The 17,652-nt window shown below is 43.5% G+C and overlaps 1 protein-coding gene across 1 annotated transcript in view; it reads right to left on the bottom strand.

Moving 5' to 3' along the window:
- plppr4a (phospholipid phosphatase related 4a) overlaps window positions 1-17,652 on the bottom strand; it is a 59,221-nt gene that overhangs the window by 12,280 nt on the left and 29,289 nt on the right. The window contains exons 3-7 of the mRNA XM_019348312.2: window positions 16,594-16,723; window positions 9,163-9,358; window positions 8,349-8,406; window positions 8,008-8,181; window positions 374-509 (exon numbers count right to left, since the gene is read on the bottom strand). Coding sequence (XP_019203857.1) covers window positions 374-509; window positions 8,008-8,181; window positions 8,349-8,406; window positions 9,163-9,358; window positions 16,594-16,723 — 694 coding nt within the window. The remainder of the gene's footprint in view (window positions 1-373; window positions 510-8,007; window positions 8,182-8,348; window positions 8,407-9,162; window positions 9,359-16,593; window positions 16,724-17,652) is intronic.

The raw sequence follows: 17,652 nt of genomic DNA, 5'->3' as shown, positions 1-17,652 counted from the left end.
ATATTACCCACTTAATAAAATCTGACATTTAAGATTTTGACAAAGAGCAGTACTTTCATGCTCGCTGGATATACAGAACTCTTTTGCCTATAATTATTAATCACAGCAAAATAACGAAGAAAATTTATCTCAATCAAGCAAAAATGCCAAAGATTTTCAACTTCTAGCTTCTTGAAAGTCATACTGTGAGCTTTTCCATGAGTTATGAGTATTTTCACACTGAGTTAAGGCCCAGGATCACACTTGTTAGGACTGGGCTGAACCCCGAGAACTCCTCAGATCAAAAACAGTTGTTAAGAACATTCTTTCTGGAAACAATGTTACTAATCGACATGTCAGGATGATGTAACCTGTAATTTACAGGTGGCTTTACCTTGATGGCTGTTGCCAATTGCTGACTGGCTGACATTGGGCAAGGAGGAGAGGGGTGGCTCTCTCAGTATGGGGGCAGGTTGTCTACTCCTGGAGCAATCTTCACTAGGCTGGAAATTCCCCACGGCGTACACACCCTGCATCCAAACACACTGACAGTAATGAGAAGCATGTAGCTAACACAGAACCTTTTCAATATTGAACCAACGAGATTTTCAGTCTGTATGTTTTAGACTAGAAAATAGCAACATCAAAAACAAGATTAAGGTAAAAGTGCTGTTTCTGTTACTAAGTTATTGCTGGAAGATAACGTGTATTTTTACTATTTTGGGGAATGCACTGACATCTGAATATTATCACCTGTTACTGACATGTATTTATCTTTTGTGTCACATCAATTTTGTAGCAAAACTCTTTAGACTGAGGAAAAGATTCTTCTCGCTGATGCCATCAATAGGTTTAAATACCAAGGGCTCTGTGATCATCTCAAGTTCAAAGACACTTTGATGCCATTACACACCGAACTTGTGAAATATTTTGTGTGTTAAAAATATTCTTCTGATTCACTTAATCTTAATGCAGCTGTTCAGACTGAAAAATCTGTGGGACGGATTTGCGGCATTTTATTTTTCAAACACTGGTTATGATAAAGGCTGACCAGAGTTTGTTTTTGACTTTCCTCAGTCTCTTTAGTAATATGTGGATGGACAGGCATCCAGGGTTTCTCTGGCTCATCTGGTGGTTGTTTGGCATGTTTATGGAGCTGTTTTTTTCTCAGAGGCAACAAGTCTGTTCCAAGAGCCTTCTGACTAAATCCTCTGACATCCTTTGTTACCTTCATTCTGTGAAGGTTGCATGGCTGTTTCTGCCAAGAGCTCCGAGAAGAACAACGCTGGATTCCTGCCACTTTCACCAGTCCGACGCACCAGCGTTCCCCTCTATGCAGAGCAACTTACCTGGATGTCTCAGTGTCACCAGCCTGCCTCAGTTTGCCTACTTACCAGCCTACTAACCTGTTCACTTGCTCAGCCAGCTGTCTGCTGTAAAAAAATGTGACAGGTAGGATTTATTGATTCACTCGATAACTCCACTTGTTAACTTGACAATTTAAAATGCTGTCAAATTTTCCCTCTCCCCTCTGATCCCTCATGTGCTACCAGCCTAGAAGTACTTTCCTGTCTTCAAAGTGCACTGTAAATAAACTTCATCACTGCATTGTGATGAAGTTTATTTACACCAATACTGAATATACAAATAGTAAAATAATACCATTTTACATCAGACCCATAACTGGACTCTGGTCAGGATCAATTGGCTCTCTGAAATGATTTCTCTGGCTCTTCAAATGTGGTCACAACTCTGCCAACAACAGTTCAAAATCCCCCAAATGCTCACAGAGAAGTTCAAAGCGTATGACTCTTACTCTGGCAAAACACAAAATGTATCAGATCAGTGTGTACATTTTAGACAGCTGAGCAAAGAGCAGAACACTACAAAAATCACTGCTGGTGATGTGGACTGCACCACCAGGCTGACCAGTGCCAGTGAAAAGTCTTGTGTAAAATGTAAAATGGGCTTGGTGTAGCCAAACACTCTTAAACTGTGTAGGCACTTCAGTGCACTTGAAACCATTTATGAATGCTCAGCCACTCCTTCTGATAGGCTGATATGTCCTGACAACAGCTATCGGACTTACCCGTCTCAGCCAACCTAGGGGGCCAGCAGCAGTGAAAACCATGCTTGGCTACACATTGCGAGTCAAGTCATGTTAACAGTGCAGCCACAAACAGCAGTGACCACCATCTCCTCAGCAGCAGTGCTTTGGTAATTAAACAATCTGTCATATCAAAACAAGAAGCTAGTGACTAGGCCATGGAAGGATCATTAACCTGCTGGAGGCAAACAGCTAGAGTGGAAGTAGCATCAGTATGCAGATTTGCCACTTAACTACTACGTGCAAGTAACACGCCCACACTCATTTCACTGCCTGAAGCAGTCCTTCCCAGCTTGTGCGGTATAGAGCCTCGGCAGAGATCTAGAAAAGACTCAGGCTTACCAAGCTGAGACTGAGAAGCTAGGGAAGGCAGGCGATTTCATTAGAGTGAGTAAAGGTTAGACCCTCCAGTCTTGATTCATTCTTCATCATATGGTGATTCATAATTAGACAACTCAAGATGTGTTCAGCTGTTCATTCACATACAAAGGCTAAAACCTGGATGAACTGCCAGACCCAACCTCAGTGCATCTCTCCTGGGTTCCTCCTGACGTTCAGGCAGCATTTTGTTGCTGTGAGGAATATTGGGAATATCCCACCAGGTGAGATTGCTACCTGAAGACCAGCCACTATTATACTTTCTCTGGTGTGATATGAGAAGAATTCCTAACCTATGGTGTACGAGTGGCTGTTTGTCACTAAGTGTTCCCCATGTTATGCCACAGATGCTCTTCCGAGGAATGGGCTAGGAATGAGCCATCAGGGAGATGATGATTGTGAGTCCTTCAAGAAGTACTTTGAATGTGAATATAGAGGCCAATGATGTCATCAACAAACTTAGGGAACTATTAATGGAGGGAGACTCTGAGCTATGTCAGTAGGACCCCAACGATTGGTTGACATAATCAAAGATGTCAGCTAGAAAAAGTGTGGAATGTGGAATTTTGATGTGTCATATTCTAAAACCACATGGTGAGGCTTTTTGGAGCCTCCTTTAATCAAGCTGTTAAGACTGCTGACAGTCTTTGGTTCCATGGCCAATCTGTAGCTGCCACCGAGCCATTGGACGGTTTACTCTATTATACAAAATGAGGGCATCACGGATGAGCAAAGAAGGTCCACATCCTGGCTAGTTGCAGCAGTAACTGCCCCTTTATATACCCTACCTGATGCTCAGCAGATTAACACCTTCAATGAACTAGCGAAGGCAACCACGTGGTACCTTCACGGGGTGGCTCCGAACACTGAAGAGACCTCAACAGTGGACGAATTCTGGGAATCAGAGGTGAGCATCTTGCAGTCTGCTCAATGAGACAGTTTTCCTGAAGAAATTGAGTGCAGGTGGGAGAACAGGTGGGAATCGGGTCCCTTAATCGAACTGCTTGATGGCCTTGGACCCACAGTATGATGAATCACTTCAGCTGATACGGGTGGGTGGTTGCCTATGGCACTGTCAAAGTCTGGAGGATGATGTGATTTCCCCTGTAATCCTAGACCCGAGATGTGGTGGCAAAGCTGTTAATCAGACACGTAGACTTTAACGTGAAACACCCTGGTGCAGAGGGCCTCTTTGCTGAACTGAGGACAAAGCTTTGGATCATTTGTGGCTGTGAGGCTGCTAGAAGAGAACAGCACCGGGGTGGCTGTAGCTCAGGTGGTAGAGCAGGTCACCTACTGATTGGAAGGTTGGTGGTTCGATTCCTGGCTTCCCCTAGTCTGCATGCCGAATATCCTTGGGCAAGATACTAACCCCAAATTGCTCTCCGATGCATCCATCGGAGTATGAATGTGTGTGAATGTTAGCTAAAAGAAGCACTTAGACAAATGTGCTTGTGTGAATGGGTGAATGCATAAGTTATGTAAAGCGCTTTGAGTGCTCAGAAGAGTAGAAAAGCGCTATATAAGAACCAGTCCATTTACCACTCTTGTTCTGATTGCCAAAGATGGAGAGCCCAGCCAATCAGCCCCAAGACCCTGTATCCTGCTCAGCTCAGACTTCATAAACCAGCCTTTATATCTCAGCAGAAATGTATTGTTTTGGACACTACAGGTTAAAGTTGGCGTGAAAAACATTGAGGTCTGCTATTCAAATTTAGGAGGTGGTGACAGGAAGTTACAAGAAACTTTCAAAGCCCTCAATCCTTCCCCACAGACTTAGCTGGCGGAGCAGCAAATACAATTCCACTGCAACTCACCAGAGCTCCTCAGTTTGGAGGCCCCTCCAAAATCAGTACTTTGAGCACTGCCCTGACTGCAACCCTGGGCTCAGAAGCCATCGGCCAAGAAGTGTTAATATTCCTGGTTGAGATTGAGGGCATTCCTAACATTAAGCTCATTTGACAGACCCAGATCCGGTCACACCCAGTTTGTGGCTGATGGGGCAGTCAGACCCTTCAGACCCTTCGTAGGCAGTATATCATGATTCAGGGCGGTGTAGACATAAACACTGACGGGTCTGTCAAGTGCTGTCTGACCGCTTCTGGACAGGGTTTCTGCATCACAATCTGGCGGCCCTGCAAACTTGGTTTAAGTGGCAGTGAGATACAGCTTCTCTTCAACTGGATAATGTCATGATTGTTGATTCTCAATTAACCAGAGCTTCATGGCCTGTTGGAAAGATAAGCAAGGTGTTTCCTGAAGCCTTTTTCGCACTGCAGTGGTTAAAGTGGGGGACTGTACCTATGTTGGATGAGTGTCATCCAGACTTGGTACTGCAGCAGGTTTTTTGGCAGCTGCTCTGAAGATGTAGCAGGACATGCTATTTGCAGGCCAGGCCACAATAGACAGCGGCAGACTGCACCAAATGCAATTCAATCAGTTATAATTATGGTGTTCCACAGGGTTCAGTGCTAGGACCAATTCTATTTACATTATACATGCTTCCCTTAGGCAGCATCATTAGAAGACATAGCATAAATTTTCACTGCTATGCAGATGACACGCAGCTCTATCTATCCATGAAGCCAGGTAACACACACCAATTAGTTAAACTGCAGGAATGTCTTAAAGACATAAAGACCTGGATGGCCGCTAACTTTCTGCTTCTTAATTCGGATCAAACTGAGGTTATTGTACTCGGCCCTGAAACTCTTAGAAATATGGTATCTAAGCAGATTCTTACTCTAGATGGCATTACCTTGGCCTCCAGTAACACTGTGAGGAACCTTGGAGTCATTTTTGACCAGGACATGTCCTTCAATGCACATATTAAACAAATATGTAAGACTGCTTTCTTCCATTTGCGCAACATCTCTAAAGTTAGAAATATCTTGTCTCAGAGTGATGCTGAAAAACTAGTTCATGCATTTATTACTTCCAGGCTGGACTACTGTAATTCATTATTATCAGGATGTCCTAAAAACTCGCTGAAAAGCCTTCAGCTCATCCAAAATGCTGCAGCAAGAGTCCTGACAGGGACTAGAAAGAGAGAGCAGATTTCTCCTGTTTTGGCTTCCCTTCATTGGCTTCCTGTTAAATCCAGAATTGAATTCAAAATCCTGCTCCTCACATACAAGGTCTTAAATAATCAGGCCCCATCTTATCTTAATGACCTTGTAGTACCATATCACCCTATTAGAGCACTTCGCTCTCACACTGCAGGCCTACTTGTTGTCCCTAGAGTATTTAAAAGTAGAATGGGAGGCAGAGCCTTCAGTTTTCAGGCCCCTCTTCTGTGGAACCAGCTTCCAGTTTGGATTCAGGAGACAGACACTATCTCTACTTTCAAGATTAGGCTTCAAACTTTCCTTTTTGCTAAAGCATACAGTTAGGGCTGGACCAGGTGACCCTGAATCCTCCCTTAGTTATGCTGCAATAGACGTAGGCTGCCGGGGATTCCCATGATGCATTGAGTTTTTCCTTTCCAGTCACCTTTCTCACTCACTATGTGTTAATAGACCTCTCTGCATCGAATCATATCTGTTATTAATCTCTGTCTCTCTTCCACAGCATGTCTTTATCCTGTTTTCCTTCTCTCACCCCAACCGGTCGCAACAGATGGCCCCGCCCCTCCCTGAGCTTGGTTCTGCCGGAGGTTTCTTCCTGTTAAAAGGGAGTTTTTCCTTCCCACTGTCGCCAAAGTGCTTGCTCATAGGGGGTCATATGATTGTTGGGTTTTTCTCTGTATTTATTATTGTGCGATCTATTGTACAATATAAAGCGCCTTGAGGCGACTTTTGTTGTGATTTGGCGCTATATAAATAAAATTGAATTGAATTGAATTGAATTATAAGCAATAAAGCAATATGCTGCCAGTCTATCCTGTTTTGTGTTTGATCCGATTCCCAGTTGATTTACTCACTGTGTCCATGTATTATATCATTTAACCCTGGTTTTTCCATAAAGACAATACTCGCTATTGCTCCACACTGGCCAACTGACTGCAACTGGTCACAGACCTGGTTCTTGTCATTGAAGCAACCATTTCAAAGGCAATGATATCGCAGGTTCACTGCACATGGTTGTAATCATTTTGGCCATGCCAAAGTCCCCACCCACTGTTTTCCCTGGTGTGACTGTAGCAGATTTAAAAAAAAGCTAAAGATGCTAGTTGTGGACATGTGAACAATTGGTGGAGCTTAGTTTCAGAAGCTGTCCTTTGCACATATATGGTACAGGAAGAACTTGTATGGGAGGGGGTTTCACAATAAAAGCTACCAGGTTGTGCTTTTGGCATCTTGGTCATGTGTCCACTTGACCAGTTATTTCTACTCATCCCATTAATTGTTGAAGTATGTAGCTATGCAATGCATTCTGGAAACTTCTGTCCCTGTGCTTCTGTTACAGTTTTATAATTTGGTGGTGTGAATGATTTATACCTGTAACTGCCACAGGAGTCTGCTGACAAGAGAAAAAATAAATAAAAACCGGCAGTCTGGATGATGGAATTTCTACTGTGGCACGTCTACTTTTATTTAAGAGCAGAATATGAATTTGCTTTATAATCAGTGCCAATTTCCAGTACATCACATATCTCTCCACACCGATCTCTTATCACAGCAAAGAAAGCGCCCAGCCAACACTGTGATACACAGCTTTACATGTTGTTGAAAACATTCTGCTAGAGTGGAACACCTGGAATAAAAAACATTGCTGGAAAAGTATTTATTTGTGTGCTATCAACTCATCCCCACCCTTTCCTGCTAACCAGAACCAGTGCAGCAGCCAAACAACCGGATGCTTCAGCCTCAATTAGTTTTTTCTTTTTATTCTGCTCTAAAGATTTCTAAAACAGCCCAGAGTCCAGACTGCAGCGAGCCTACAAAGAGAACAAACAAGTGACAAGTAAAAAATAAAAAGTTAATCACAGTGATGCTTTTCCCATAAAACACTGAACCTCGGCAAACTAAATACGTTTACTTAAAATGGAGAATCTGTATCATCTGATGGTGGAGAGTTGATCTGCAGCAAAAGCTCAAAGATTCTTCTTGCACAAAAGTGTAGGCAGTGTGTGTGTGTGTGTGTGTGTGTGTGTGTGTGTGTGTGTGTGTGTGTGTGTGTGTGTCTGAGTGTTGTGTGTCTGAGTGTTTGCGGGCTGCAGGATGATGGTGTGTGGGTGCAAGCATCCAACAGTTTCTGCACTGCAGTTGAGCAGAAAGATTTCTTTTCAGCCCCTGAAGCTGTTTGGAGCCACATGTCCTAAAGCAGCTATATTACCTTGAAATGATCTTCATCAACCCTAAAACTAAAAATCTAGAAAGAAAAACAATCTGACTCTATATGGTTTATATCACTGTAACTGCTGGCAGCCTTGGCAATTAAACTCACAAGCAAAATGTTATTTTTTCAGTCAGGTAATGTTTTTATTTTTGCCCTCTGAAGCTGGTGTGAGACGACTACTATAACATACTGTTATTTCATATGTTACGCTTTCAAACATTGCTTTCATGTTTCATCATGATGTATGTAACTGTAACTTTTACCAGGTAAACAGCAATGGCAGCTCCCAGCACCCACCCACAGTATACATCAACGGGGTGGTTTCTAAACTGGATGATCCTGGTTAACCCAGCCAGGATGGCCAGCATGACGAAGGAGAACACCAGGAGAGGCTTCAGCAGCTTGGCTGAGTCAGTCAACACCGTGTTGAAGTACATCTGAAATACACAATTTCACGTTAACAAATGTTTGTTTAACAGGCCTCACTCAAACCTGCTATTAATGTGTATTAAGTACACGTGTGACTGCAACAAGCCATAACTGTTAGAACAGGACTGCGGTCAGACTGTTGTTCTTCATATGTGTAAACGCAGTAACCACTTACTGAGATGTAGACAGCAGCAAAGGCAGCCAGAGTAGCATGCTGGGAGGGGAAAGATTTCCTATAAAGCAGAGTGGCAGAGTGTTCTTGATGTTAATTATCATGTTCAGACAGCTGAGAACAATGCTGAATATTCATGTGCAACAGAAAAATGACTTTCAAAGAAACTTGGATGTGTGACGTGTGCATGCTGACAAATCTGCCCGAGCAGGTGTTCAATAAGGAGGAAGGATAACCAGAAGGGCAACGGCTCAACCTGGCTTTTAATATCTGCTCTTGGTAAAATGCAGCTTCTTAGCTAAAGCTTGATCTGTTGTCCTTAATATACCAAGTATGACACAGTATTATCCAGAGTATTGTTCAGTAAAATTATTAAATGGGTCGCACTTAGTAGGTCTGTTTAATCTGTTTACAGATTTGCATAAAGGTTGCCTTTAATAATTATATTTTCACAACAGAAAGAACATTTTAATAATCTGAAGGAAATGGTGTTTGGAAAAAGATGCTCGAGATGACTGACGATGGCTTCTACACTCCAGATAAGTTTCAGTGACGTTGCTCAGCAGTTTGACGTGTATGGGTGCAGACAACAGTCTGTTACGTTTAACGTAAAACATACAGCTGAAGCGTCCACAGAGTCTGCATTGTGGCTCTTGTTCAGTGCTTTATTATTAATGAAATCAAAACATTTCTCTCATTCTATAGCTTCTGCTGGCCAATGTGTGTGCTCTTTACAACTTGAGGCCGTACTAGTGTTTTGTGCAAAAACACACCCAAATGCAGCCACTCTCCCACACACAGTATATCAAAGCCTCACCTGCCAGCATTGATGAGCCCTATGTCCTGTCCAGAGCAGATATCCTCTAGGATAAACGCTTCATCACAGGTAGACATGTTAAGGTGAGTCAGGTTAGGTTTGCACACATCCAGCCAATAGGGAGTATGCTGGCCAGTGGATAGCTGAAGAATGTCTGTTATCAGTGCTGTCACACACAGGCCAAAGATATGGACACCTGTAAAAAAAAAAAAAAAAAAGCTTTTACAACAGAGAACACTATACGCATTCATATGATACACCAACATAAAAGTAATAGTCGTATTACATAGCATCGTTATTCAGTGGCTCCTATTAAGTGTTTATCTGCTCCAGACATGACAAGAGAAATTCTGTCCTCGTTCAGAAACTTTATTTACGTGTTGGAGAATTAAAAATGAGCACGTACATGGATCAGAAAACCGTAGTCTGCAAGCACTTATCTGCACCCAACTTCGCAAAAGAGAAGAACCTAACTTAGCTGCTACACAAAGTCTGATTAGTTGAAAAATGACAAAGGGGAAGAGCCGTCGGTTAGACTCGGCGCTCCCTGATTTGTTCTCCTCAAGGTCCTTCCACATGGCAGTGGTCATTAACCTCCGGTCAGGGATCCTGTCCTGTGTGAGAAAACTCCTCCCTTCCTTAGGTGTTACCAGGAATGTTTTATTTTCATGCTGATATTGGCTTTAACTGGCACAATACAGTCTGTGATTCTTGTTGCATAGAACATGTTATCACAGCCAAGGCCAAGGAAGCTTCTCTAGTCTGAAATATATATATATATATATATATATATATATATATATATATATATATATATACACATACATACATATATATACATATATATATGTACATATACATATGTACATATATATATGTATATATATATGTACATATATATATATATATATATATGTACATATATATATATATATATATATATATATATATATATATATATATATATATATATATATATATATATATATATACACACACACACACACATATACACATATACACACATATATACATATATATATATGTGTATATATGTATATATATATATATATACATATATACATACACATATATACACACATATATACATATATATATACATATATATATATATACACATATATATATATACATATATATATATACACATATACATATATATATATATATATATATATATATATATATATATATATATATATATATATACACACACACACACACACACACACACACACACACACACACACATATACATACATACATATAGCTTGAGGGTCCTGCGCAGTATCTTAGCTGTTCCCAGGACTGCGCTCTTCTGGACAGAGATCTCCGAAGTTGTTCCCGGGATCTGCTGGAGCCACTCGCCTAGCTTGGGAGTCACCGCACCTAGTGCTCCGATTACCACGGGGACCACCGTTACCTTCACTCTCCACATCCTCTCGAGCTCTTCTCTGAGTCCTTGGTATTTCTCCAGCTTCTCGTGTTCCTTCTTCCTGATATTGCTGTCATTCGGAACCGCTACATCGATCACTACGGCCGTCTTCTTCTGCTTGTCTACCACCACTATGTCCGGTTGGTTAGCCACCACCATTTTGTCCGTCTGTATCTGGAAGTCCCACAGGATCTTGGCTCGATCATTCTCCACCACCCTTGGGGGCATCTCCCATTTTGACCTCGGAACGTCCAGGCCAAATTCGGCACAGATGTTTCTGTACACTATGCCGGCCACTTGGTTATGGCGTTCCATGTATGCCAGCTGCATACATGCTGCCTGCCTGCTAGCATCTTGCACCCTGCTGTTATGTGCTGGATTGTCTCTGGGGCATCTTTACACAGCCTGCACCTGGGGTCTTGCCTGGTGTGATAGACCCCAGCCTCTATGGATCTTGTGCTCAGAGCTTGTTCTTGTGCTGCCATGATTAGTGCCTCTGTGCTGTCTTTCAGTCCAGCTTTGTCCAGCCACTGGTAGGATTTCTGGATATCAGCCACCTCCTCTATCTGCCGGTGGTACATGCCATGCAGGGGCCTGTCCTTCCATGATGGTTCCTCGTCTCCCTCCTCTTTCTTGGGTTTCTGCTGCCTGAGGTATTCACTGAGCACTCGGTCAGTTGGGGCCATCTTCCCAATGTATTCTTGGATGTTCGTTGTCTCATCCTTGACTGTGGTGCTGACACTCACCAGTCCCCGGCCCCCATCCTTCCGCTTAGCGTACAGCCTCAGGGTGCTGGGCTTGGGGTGAAACCCTCCATGCATGGTAAGGAGCTTTCTTGTCTTGATTTCAGTGGCTTCTATCTCCTCCTTTGGCCAACTTATTATACCATCTGGGTACCTGATCACGGGCAGGGCGTAGGTGTTGATAGCCCGGATCTTGTTCTTACCGTTCAGCTGACTCCTCAGGACTTGCCTGACCCTCTGCAGGTACTTGGTGGTAGCAGCTTTCCTAGCAGCCTCTTCATGGTTCCCATTCACCTGCGGGATCCCCAGGTACTTGTAACTGTCCTCTATGTCTGCAATGTTGCCTTCTGGTAGCTCGATCCCCTCAGTTCTGACTACCTTCCCTCTCTTTGTTATCATCCGACTACATTTCTCCAGCCCGAATGACATCCCGATGTCATTGCTGTATATCCTGGTAGTGTGGATCAGTGAATCGATGTCTCGTTCACTCTTGGCATACAGCTTGATGTCATCCATGTACAGGAGGTGGCTGACAACTGCTCCGTTCCATAGTCGGTATCCGTAGCCAGTCTTGTTAATGAGCTCACTGAGGGGGTTCAGGCCTATGCAGAACAGCAGTGGGGACAGAGCATCTCCTTGGTAGATCCCGCACTTGATGGTGACTTGTGCTATGGGCTTGGAGTTGGCCTCTAGTGTTGTACGCCACATCCCCATTGAGTTCCTGATGAAGGCTCTTAGGGTCCTGTTGATCTTGTACAGTTCTAGGCATTCCAGTATCCAGCTGTGGGGCATTGAGTCATAGGCCTTCTTGTAATCAATCCAGGCAGTGCACAGGTTAGTCAGTCTGGTCTTGCAGTCTCGGCTGACTGTTCTGTCTACCAGTAGCTGGTGTTTTGCGCCTCTGGTATTCTTGCCAATCCCTTTCTGTGCCCCGCTCATGTATTGACCCATGTGCCTGTTCATCTCAGCCGATATGATGCCTGACAGGAGCTTCCACGTGGTGCTGAGGCAGGTTATTGATCGGTAGTTGGATGGGACCGGTCCCTTCTTGGGGTCCTTGGGGATCAGGACCGTCCGACCTTCGGTTAGCCATTCCGGGTGTCTCTCGTCAACTAGCAGCTGGTTCATTTGTGCTGCCAGACGCTTCTTCAGCCAGTAGGCGTGAACCATGTCAGGGCCTGGTGCTGTCCAACTCTTCATACTAGAGGCCCTTGCTTGGATGTCTGCCACCGCGATGGTTACTGGAACCTGTTCAGGGAGGTTGCTATGATCTGCCCTCAGATCCACTAGCCACTGAGCATTGCCATTATGGGTTGCGTCCTTCTCCCATATGCTCTTCCAGTATTGCTCCGTCTCCAGCCTTGGTGGTGCTGTTCTCTTATTGTTCCCTTGCCACTGAGAGTACACCCTTGCTGGTTCTGTGGAGAACAGCTGGTTTATTCTCCTGCCTTCTATCTCTCTGGTGTACCTCCTCAAGTGGCTGGCCAAGGCTGTGAGTCTTTGCTTGGCAGTTTCCAAGGCCTCAGGTATGGACAGCTTGCTGTACTTCTTAGGCACCTTCTTCATTGTACCTTTCTGCAACTCCGATAGTTGGCTGACCTCCCTCCGTGCTACCTTGATTTTAGCCTCTAGCCTCCTTTTCTATGGAGGGTACTGCCCCTTGTGGCTGTTCAACTTATAGCCAAGCATCGCACTGATCACTGCTGCCGTATTGTAGATAAGCTTGTTAGTGTCACTAATCGTGGCTGTAGGTATCGTCCGTAGTGCTGCATTAAAATCATCTAGCAGACCTTCTGAGGGTACTTCACGTAATCTTGGTAACCGGCTACAGGGTGTCCAGGTTTCAAGCTTGGCCATGATCCTATCTTTCAGGTCTCACACTCAACGATCCTTCTCCTATCGCACTTGGGGCTTGGTACCCAATCTCGGGTGGGGGTGATGATATCTCCCCCCTGAACTGGCATCCTGGCTCCCCCTTGCCGTAGCATTTATGTTGTACCTCGTCAATCTCTAGCTGTGAGAGCAGTCCCTTCTTCCGAATGTTGGAACACTGAGCTACTAGTTGTTTCGCAGTCATTGTGGATGTTGGGTATCGAAGAATCCACAGTTCCCTCATCCTATTCATGTAACTTGCGTAGTAGCATTCCAACAACGCCCTGTTTTCGTCTCTTGCCCACCGATGCCTTCTTGTTCCAGTAGCCCACTTCTCGTCAGGGTGCCCTGGTTCCTCAACACATGACGCGGACCTTGTTGATCCGGGTGACGTCCGAGCCGGCATGCCTTCATATTTATCTGTCTCGCTCATATCTGCGGTAGGCTCGCTTAGCATAGGGGGTCTAGCCTTAGGACCCTTACTGGATACAGACGCCCCAGGCAGGAAAGGCGTGTAGTCTAACCACAACGCTATCCAGCTGCTTATAGCATAGCGTATATACATATACACACACACACACACACACATACACATATATATTATATATATATATATACACACACACACACACACACACACATGGATATCAGCCATATATACATGTATATGTGGCTGATATCCAGAAATCCTACCAGTGGCTGGACAAAGCTGGACTGAAAGACAGCACAGAGGCACTAATCATGGCAGCACAAGAACAAGCTCTGAGTACAAGATCCATAGAGGCTGGGGTCTATCACACCAGGCAAGACCCCAGGTGCAGGCTGTGTAAAGATGCCCCAGAGACAATCCAGCACATAACAGCAGGGTGCAAGATGCTAGCAGGCAAGGCATACATGGAACGCCATAACCAAGTGGCCGGCATAGTGTACAGGAACATCTGTGCCGAGTATAACCTGGAAGTCCCGAGGTCAAAATGGGAGATGCCCCCAAGGGTGGTGGAGAATGACCGAGCTAAGATCCTGTGGGACTTCCAGATGCAGATGGACAAAATGGTGGTGGCTAACCAACCGGACATAGTGGTGGTAGACAAACAGAAGAAGACGGCCGTAGTGATCGATGTAGCGGTTCCCAATGACAGCAATATCAGGAAGAAGGAACACGAGAAGCTGGAGAAATACCAAGGACTCAGAGAAGAGCTCGAGAGGATGTGGAGGGTGAAGGTAACGGTGGTCCCCGTGGTAATCGGAGCACTAGGTGCGGTGACTCCCAAGCTAGGCGAGTGGCTCCAGCAGATCCCGCGAACAACATCGGACATCTCTATCCAGAAGAGCGCAGTCATGGGAACAGCTAAGATACTGCGCAGGACCCTCAAGCTCCCAGGCCTCTGGTAGAGGACCCAAACTTGAAGGATAAACCGCCCGCAGGGGCGTGCTGGGTGTTTTTATACATATACATATATATATATATACACACACACCTATATCTATATACATATACACACACACACACACACACACTATATATATATATATATATATATATATATATATATATATATATATATATATATATATATATACATACATACACACACACACACACACACACACACACATACATACATATATGTGTGTGTGTGTGTGTGTGTGTGTGTGTGTGTGTGCACGCATGTGTGCGTGTAAATATATATATATGTACATATACATACATACATATATATCAGGGGTGCAACAATACTCGTATCGATATTGAACCGTTCGATACAGCGCTTTCGGTTTGGTACACATATGTATCGAACAATACAAAATTTTTAATTTGTTTTATAAACTTTTCTTCTGACGATGCTGTCTGTGTTGAGCGCTCAGTGGATCTGCGTTCGACTACTCCGCCTTGGCTGCACTGTCGAGTGCAGATCCACTGAGCGCAGCGCAAGCTAGCAAGACATAAGTTAAGCTCGTTGCAACATGGCAACTGCCTCAACGCTACCCGAAATTGAACCTCCCCCACCCTCATTCAGATCCGACGTTTGGAACTATTTTGGTTTACATGTGAAGTATGACCCTGATGGTAAGCGCGTCATGGACAAAAGTAAAACAGTATGTCGGATGTGCCACGCAATGCTCAGTTACATGGGTGGGAACTAGTGCGTTAGCGCAGTTAGCTCGTTAAGGTGTTGACGCCGTCCAGCCTCATGCACGGGGCGATCCGCTGTAACTCGTTAACGGAGATTTGCCGCGTTATGGCGTTAACGTCATTTTAACGAGATTAACGCTGACAGCACTAGTGGGAACACAACGAATATGACTGCACATTTACGCCGACATCATCCTAGTGCAAAGACAAGTGGAAGCAGACAAAAACAACAAGCACTCATGCTACAAACTTTACCCGAGTCATTTAGACAGCCGTTAGCACATGATTCTCCTTATGGGGACCTGATATGTTTAATATGCTGCTGAGAATATACCCCAGAAGAAGGGTATAGTATAGCTTTTATTTTGGAAAGAGCCATTTCTCTGTAATAAACTCTCTTTTCCAAAGATGAGTGATTTCTCGATCTGATAGATTTATTTCTTTTTTTTATTATTTTGTTGTTTCAGCAACATTAAATTTAAAAACTGTACTTTTGAGTTAAAATATATATTTATAATTTTAATAAATGAAAAATTAAGAAGGCATGAACATTTTTTTGTATCGAAAAAATACCGAACCGTGACACCAAAGTATCGAACCGAACCTTGAATTTTGTGTATTGTTGCACCCCTAATATATATACATACACATACACATACACACATTAGTGCTGTCAGCGTTAACCACTTTAAAATGATGTTAACGCCGCATTAACGTGGTAAATCTCCGTTAGTGGGTTAATCCGGATCACCCCGTGCATGGGGCTGCACGGTGTCAATGCATTCGAGCGGTTACCTGGTTAACGCGATCCGCGTTAACTTGCGGCACTAAAATATATATATATATATGCCCCTGAAGTTTGGCAACAACACATTACGGAATGCACACCAACGTCAAATACGTCAATGGCTTTCAAGTAACCATGCAGTATAAAAATATAAACTATAAGAGGTCATTTTAACCATATATAAAAATATTCCTCCTTAACACAGATCCATTTTCGGTTAAGGAAGTGTATCTTGCATAAAATTTAGCTAAACTAAAAACTGTGGAGTGGTCTGCTGTGATGACTCCATTGATATTAAGGAGCAGCCGAGGGAACCTCCTTCCTGTTCCACATAGCAAAGTTAGTGGTTCTTTTTGCAGTTGCTTTTCAATCTATTAGTGTTTCTGTTCTTGTTGGAGCAACTAAATGACAAGTATAATCAGTGAATGTGTCCTCCTACCTATGAAGCGTACAGCCCTGCGAATGTAGGAGTTGAAATTGCAGCCTGCAGCATTGATGTTGGCCTCAGTCTGACTGGCTGATGACTTCCTGGACAGATAGCAGTACAGGATTGCCTCTCCTATCAGAATCTATACACAAAGAAATCAAAGAGTGTTGGCAAAGCAGATTTTTTTGTGATCTGAAAGTTTCTCTAATCTGCTGAGGGCATTTACATATCATTTACTTACAAGTGAAAAATATGGAGAATAAATGAAGAAGAACATAAAATTTGGTTAAATCTTAGCCAAACTTGAAAGTGGACTTAAAGCGGAACTAGGTCGCACACACAATAACACATTGCTTCTTTGATAAATGAGAACTACATATTAATAACAACTGTTTGGCTGACACTGTCACATTGGCTGTGTTGGTCGACAAAATAATCCTGACAAGACCGAAACTAGGAAGTCTGACCTCAAATGAGGCAACAGGGATCACGCGTGGATCACAAGCACATGGGAAGAGGGACACAGCCTAGAGTGAGAACCCAACAAAGGGAACACTGAGACAATATGAACACACAGAGGATAACAAGAGAAGAGCTCACAGTTGACACTAATCATGGACTAATGAGAAAAAGGAAGCAAAGAAAGAACACAATGCAAACAGGATAAGAGATTATCAAAGTAAAACAGGAAATGACTAACACTGAGACCTCGACTGAGACATGTGAACTTGACACAGGGAGATAAACAGGAAAATATGACTGAATGGAAAGGCAAAAGGAAACGAAAACAGGAAGGCTAGACGGACTACAACAGGAGATGCTAATGACAAAACACAGAGACGAGACTAGGAACAAATTGGAAAGGGAACCATACGGAAGGGAACTAATGTAACAAAACAAGCACCAAGGATTTAGAAATAAACTCTGATTCACTAGAGAAATACAAAACACAGGATTAACGAATACAAAAAAATTAGTGTGAAATCCAAAAGAACAAATCATAATAACCCCAGTCCATAACAACCTAAATAACTTGGTCCACAACCCAAGACCACAACAGATGCACCAAGT

Source organism: Oreochromis niloticus, linkage group LG18 (genome assembly GCF_001858045.2).
Source record: "Oreochromis niloticus isolate F11D_XX linkage group LG18, O_niloticus_UMD_NMBU, whole genome shotgun sequence".
Taxonomy (NCBI): Eukaryota; Metazoa; Chordata; class Actinopteri; order Cichliformes; family Cichlidae; genus Oreochromis; species Oreochromis niloticus.
The sequence above is the reverse complement of the archived record's forward strand: the minus strand, read 5'-3'. Positions and strand labels throughout refer to the sequence as shown.